Source organism: Vigna umbellata, chromosome 1 (genome assembly GCF_029865625.1).
Source record: "Vigna umbellata cultivar VRB3 chromosome 1, Vumbellata_1.0, whole genome shotgun sequence".
NCBI classification, from domain to species: Eukaryota; Viridiplantae; Streptophyta; class Magnoliopsida; order Fabales; family Fabaceae; genus Vigna; species Vigna umbellata.
In genome coordinates, this window is record NC_142165.1 from 51,307,763 (window position 1) to 51,313,959 (window position 6,197).

Sequence of the window (6,197 nt, forward strand, 5' to 3'; positions counted from 1 at the left end):
GAACTTTTGAAGGATGGAAATATCATTTCTGATTTCTGATACAAGTTTGTAATGCGAAAACGCCAATTTAATTTTGGTAGGGAAGCTTCTTGATATGGACATACTTTTATAGAAACATCAATTTCCTCAAGCCTCTATTTTCCCCCACAAAAAGAAAAATCCTATTCTCTAATTCTCTTTTCTTTAGTCAACTTTGTAAAGCGTGCGCTGAAAACACGGAGGGAAGCTGGCTTAGTAAAAGAGAAGCTTCGAACTCCCCCTTCTGGATCATCAAATACTCCAACCTTTGCAAGTATTCATTAAGCAACACTTCCATGATCCGAGGCATCGTCATAGTAATAAGGGGATAGCTTCCCATCTTTTTTGGCAGGCTTGGTTTGGTTCTCTGTGCCCACCTCTTGCAACATCTTCACTACTCTTCTCATTGAAGGCCGGTTAATAGGAAGAGGACTAGTGCACATGAGTCCAATGTTGAAGACCTTGCAAATTTCTTCTTTGAAACAAGAATCAAGCCTTGAGTCAATTAGATGGTCCACGCCTTTCTGGTCCAAGGTAGTGCACACCCACTTAACTACGTCTTTCTCTCCAAATTCAGGGTCCACCGGGCGTCTTCCAGTAACCAACTCGAGTATGACAACCCCAAAGCTGTATATGTCGCTCTTCTCATTCACTCTAAGCGTGTATGCATATTCTGCAGTAGGAGAAAAGGATCATGTTTGGCTCCAAAGAAATAGTTTCAATGTTTGATTGTAAAAGAAATTCAGAAGATGATAGACAACCTGTTTCTAAAGCATGTAATATCCTATACCTATATTATAATCACAATATCAGTACAAAGATCTATAATGCCAACAAAAAAGCAAACAAAAGCAAACAACTTGTCACTAAGCAACAAAAACATTAAAAACAATTGCCATGCAGGAAACTACCGTCGTGATTTGTAAGGCGTGAGGAGGATAAGACGCACACTTCTAGTTCTAGAAGTAATGGACCAACAATCAAACTACTAGTGACCCGCCACGCCATATACTACGAGTTAAGCCCCAAATGCAGAAGTAATCACTACTAAACTAAATGCATCTCAAATTCATCAACAACAAAAAATTAAAAAAAAAATGTATGTATTCTGCTAACTAACCTGGTGCAATATAGCCACAAGAGCCAGCTATGACGGACATGGATTTAGTTCCTTTTGCTGTGGTTTCAACCGCCTTAGCTACTCCAAAATCAGCCACCCTCGCACCAAAGTCCCCATCCAATAGAATGTTGTTTGATTTCACATCTCTATGAACAATTGGGGGAACACAGTCATGATGCAGATAAGACAGGCCTTCTGCCGCATCCACAGCTATCTTATACCTTGTTGGCCAATCCAACAACCCTCCTTTACTACTATGCAGTAAATCACCAAGACTTCCATTAGGCATATATTCATAAACCAAGAGCTTGCAATCCCTTGTGGTGCAGCAACACCACAGCTTGACTATATTCTTGTGCCTGATCTTGCCCAAAGTCTCAACCTCCGCGTCAAAAGCATTGTCCTGAACCCTACCCTTTTCAACATCCCCACTCTCTACCTCCTTCCTAACCCCTCCCCATATCTTCTTCACAGCAACAACCTCCCCACTGCTAAGCACAACCTTGTAAACCTTACCCGAGGAACCACTTCCTATCACATTATCCTCATCAAGACAATTCAAAATCTCATCTTCACTAAAACCCAGTTTATGAAACGACATCAACGTCCACTTTGACTTATCAATCGCCCTCTTGGCGTCCTGGAAATTCTTATACCTAAAGTAAAACCAAACCACGCCTACAAGGAAAACCAAAGTGGCTACAACAAAAATCGCTCGAAGCAGCCAAACATAACCTACATTCTTTGCCTCACCCCTACCATCACACAAGCCCTTCAAATCTCCACACAAGCCAGGATTACCAAGGAAACTAGACCTATACATATCCTTAGCCAAGAGAGGGGGAAGTTCACCCGTCAGACGATTATAAGACAAGTTAAGCTGATTCAGCTTGAGATTCTGCAACCCGTGGGGGACTTTCCCGGAAAAGCGGTTGCTAGAAATATCTAGAAAGTTCAGCACGGACAAACCCCCAATCTCATCAGGAATCGTACCACCAATCTCATTGTTGGCCAAATTCAAATCGTTGAGCTTCTTCCACGAACGAATCCCTTTCGGCAACTCGCCAGAGAGTCTGTTATTATGAAAATCGAGAATCCCAAGCTGCCCAAGATTCACAATGCTATCAGGAAGCGAGCCAGTGAACTTATTATCACTGGCGGAAAACTGCACGAGATTCTCCAACCACCCAACCTCATCGGGAATCGTTCCCGAGAAGTTATTCTTCGACAAAATCAACAGCGACAAGTTCCCGGCACCCGCAATGGTCCTCGCAATGGAACCCGAAAACGAGTTGTCGACAAGCTCGAGAAGATACACGTGCGGAAGCCCCCAGATGCCGGCGGGAACCTCGCCGGACAACCGGTTAAATCCTAGTCTCACACGTGTCAAGCTCTGGCACGTGCCTAAGCTCGCCGGAATCTCCCCAGAGAAAAGATTATAAATCACCAGAAGCTCCTCAAGAACACCATTATCACAGAGCGTCGCCGGAATAGGCCCCCAGAACTGGTTGCTCGAAACGTCCAGCCACCGGAGCGGCGAATTCTTGCCAAGATTCGCCGGTAACCTGCCGGTGAGGCGGTTACCGAAGAGTCGAAGCTCGTAAAGATTCTCGGAATCCGCAATGCTGGCCGGTAACTCTCCCTCGAAACGGTTTTCATACAAATTAAGACTCTCCAACGGCAAAGAACAAAGCTCGTCGGGAATCTTCCCCGTTAAGTGGTTCATGGAGGCGTCGAGGAGCCTCAAGCGGGTGAGATTCCCCATTCCCCGAGGGAACTCCCCGGAGAGCGAGTTGTTGTACAACTCGATCTGCGTGAGGCTGGTTAACTGAGTGAGCGAACTCGGGATGGAGCCGTAGAGGTCATTGAGCGCGAGGTCGAGGTCCTGGAGCTTGTTGAGGTTCCCGAGGGAGGTCGGAATGACGCCGACAAGGTTGCATTGGGTGAGCCAGAGAACCTCGAGGTTGGTGAGGTTGCCGAGCTCCGGAGGGATCCGACCCGGGAAGAAGGGGTTGTAAGAGAGGTTGAGCATTTTCAAAGAGGAGACGTTGCCCAACGAGGGGGGGATGGTACCTTCTAGAAGATTGGAGACGAGGGAGAGCACCTGGAGGTTCTGGAAGGTTCCGAAGGAGTCGGGGATTGGGCCGGAGAAGTTATTGCCGGTGAGGTCGAGGTAGCGGAGGTTGGGGAGAAGCGGGAGCGTGGCGGGGAGGGGACCGGTGAGGAGGTTCTGGGAGAGGTCGAGGTGGCGGAGAGAGCGGCAGAGGGAGATGTCGAGAGGGAGGGTTTGGTTGATGGAGTTGTTGAAGAAGTTAATGGAGAGGAGGTTGGGGAGACGACAGAGGATGTTGGCAGGGAATGGGCCTCCGATGTTGGTGTCGGAAAGGTCCAATTCTGTAACAGTGGTGTTGGAGGCATCGCCGGCGCAGGTTACACCATACCAGTTGCAAGGGGTGGCGTCCCTGGGGTTCCAGGAGGAGGAGAGAGTAGAATCAGGGTCGTCGAGAGACAGCTTGAGTTGGTAAAGGTAAAGCCCCTCTTGGTTGAGACACGATACGAAAGCTACTACCGATAACAGAACGTAAACGACGATGGGGAGTGGTTGGGTCATTCTTGGCTTGCCTCTCCGACACAGAGTAGTGTGGTGAGTGTGGGAGTGGAGTGGAGTGAAGTGAGACCTCAATTTATTCGAATGGGAAACGGTGAAAGGGAGAGGTGCTACTTGCTGAGTTGGCACCAAAGATGACACTTGTGAGACCCCGACCAAATCACACTGTCTACTACTTATTCTATCCTTGTTACGACACGACACACACTACTCACATTCTTTCCGGCGGCTTCCACTATTTTCCACTCATAAATTCTTAACCCAAGATTAACCAACCTAAGTACAAACACATGGTGTGCGGTGGTTGTAATTTCAGTACAGAATGGTGCAGGAAGCAAAATGGAGGAGACTTATAGATAGATGATCACGCAAGTGGTGGTAAAAAGTATGTAACTAACAACCATTAGAAGGTAGTTTGGGACAGATAAGAAGAAGATACGCTATTGGTGTTTGTTGTTTGTTTCAACATACATCTTGTGTTGTTGATGATGCTAGAAGCCAAAATTTGCTCCCTTTGGAATCATATCATTCTTGTATTGAGCTATTTAGGTATCACCTTTTGGTGTTGAGTTAATGCACATGAGTTGGACGCCAATCTTTGTAGATTCCAAGTTCCCCTATCTATGCATCATCTACGTTACTACTGGTGAATATTTTTTGAGTGCCAAAAACTGAAAACTCTGTTTTTATGTCTTTACGTTGAATTAATAGGTTGACTGTTTTGTTATTTAGTGTATGGGAAGAGAGCAATAAAAAACTTTAAATTCTGGTAAACATCTTACGAGCATACTCTCCAACAGGATGTTCTTTTCCACCAAAATGAAAACACATTAATGTCATTATCTTGAAGTCGATCGCAACTATATATACTATAAACCTATACGAAAAAGTAACTAGTGAATGGTGTAATAGTTCGTCAATTTTATACGTGCATCATCCACATTCAATACTCTACTCCAACATACGATCATTTTTCATGGGTCCGTAGTCCACACTTTTAATAGCAGATTTAATAAAAAAAAAAAAACTCATAATTTGTTGTCTATTTCATTTATTTTAATAATTGTTTGCTTCGTATTTCTCTATTAATTTTAATTATATTCTATTTATCTTATTCTTCTACTTTTTGTAGAGTATTTTATCTTTAAAATTATAAGAGTTCTAAACAAATTTAAAATATAAAACTAACTATTTAAAGTATACTTTATCTACAAATTAAACTATCGCTTATGTGATTTTATATTTACAAAAAGGATAAATAAATAATTTAATTCGATAAATTAAAATCTTTTAACTTCCCAGAAAAATGTTAAAACATATTTTTTTTTACATGTAACTAGTTTATCGGTTTTTTTTATTGCATACAAAGGTTCCTTCAATATGGACTAACCTTTAAAATCACAAACTTTTGAAAAAGACAAAATTAACATTAAAATAAATCTGAAATACTAACAAAAATATGTCGACAAAATAAAATCACTGTCAATTAAAAGTTTGTTGATAAAATATCAACAAATAAAAAATTTATTTAATAATTATTGATGGTTAAAAATTTATGAATAATTTATAAACAATCTAAATTTGTTAGTATTTATATATCAGTAAATATTTATGAATAATTACTGATAAAAAAATTTCATTAATAAATATTGTAATTTGGTTTCTTTTTTCCTTCTCTTCTTTTCTTTATTTCCTTTCTTTTTTTTCTTTTTTTTCTTTTTTTTTCTTTATCTTCTTCTTACACATCGTTTTTATCTGTCCATTGACGTTGTTACTTTCAGCATTTTGATGTAAGACTCTAGAAAATTATAATAATTAGGAAAAGGTAATTTATTATTTAATTTAAAAAATATTTTATTTAAAATATTTTGATAAGTGGTAAAATAATTTACTAAATAATTTAATAATTATTATTGGTGTCAATACCACTATCTCTTCCTTTTCTTTCTCCTCCTCCTCTGTTTCTCTACCTTCCTCTCTCAATTGTCTCCATTTTTAATTTTCCTTCGTCCTTATCTCAATTATCTTCATTTGTACAACACATTTTTCATCAAATTTAACAAAAAAAAAATAATATATGCTTTATCAACAAATTTATTGACAGAATCACTAATATATTCTGAAAAACATAACTAATGATTTTATTGATGAATTTTTAAAAATTAAATTATTATCAGGTTTTCAAAAAATTTAATTATCAATAAATTTATTAACGAATTTAAAAAAAAAAAATCATTAGCAACAAATTTAGTCTATATAGTCTCCATAAAAGTTTGCCCTAGCATGAAAAAAAAAAAGCTCACAAACCTATTTGAAATATGGTCTATATAGGAAGATTGAATTTTATTGCTATATAGGAAGATTGACAAGAGAATTAATATTAATTAAATAAAATAATGTTTATGTATTAAAATATAATATTTTTATGCATTAAAACTTTATAATAATTTT

General features: G+C 39.5%; 1 protein-coding gene across 1 annotated transcript; it reads right to left on the reverse strand.

Annotated features, from left to right (window-relative positions):
* Positions 1-4,299, reverse strand: LOC148205689 (receptor-like protein kinase HSL1). The gene is made up of 2 exons (XM_088103683.1): positions 1,139-4,299; positions 1-691 (listed from the first exon to the last, which is right to left on the reverse strand). Exons 1-2 carry the CDS (start codon positions 3,747-3,749, stop codon positions 300-302), a joined length of 3,003 nt encoding a protein of 1,000 aa, XP_087959809.1. The 5' UTR covers positions 3,750-4,299; the 3' UTR covers positions 1-299.
* Between the last annotated feature and the right edge of the window lie 1,898 nt (positions 4,300-6,197).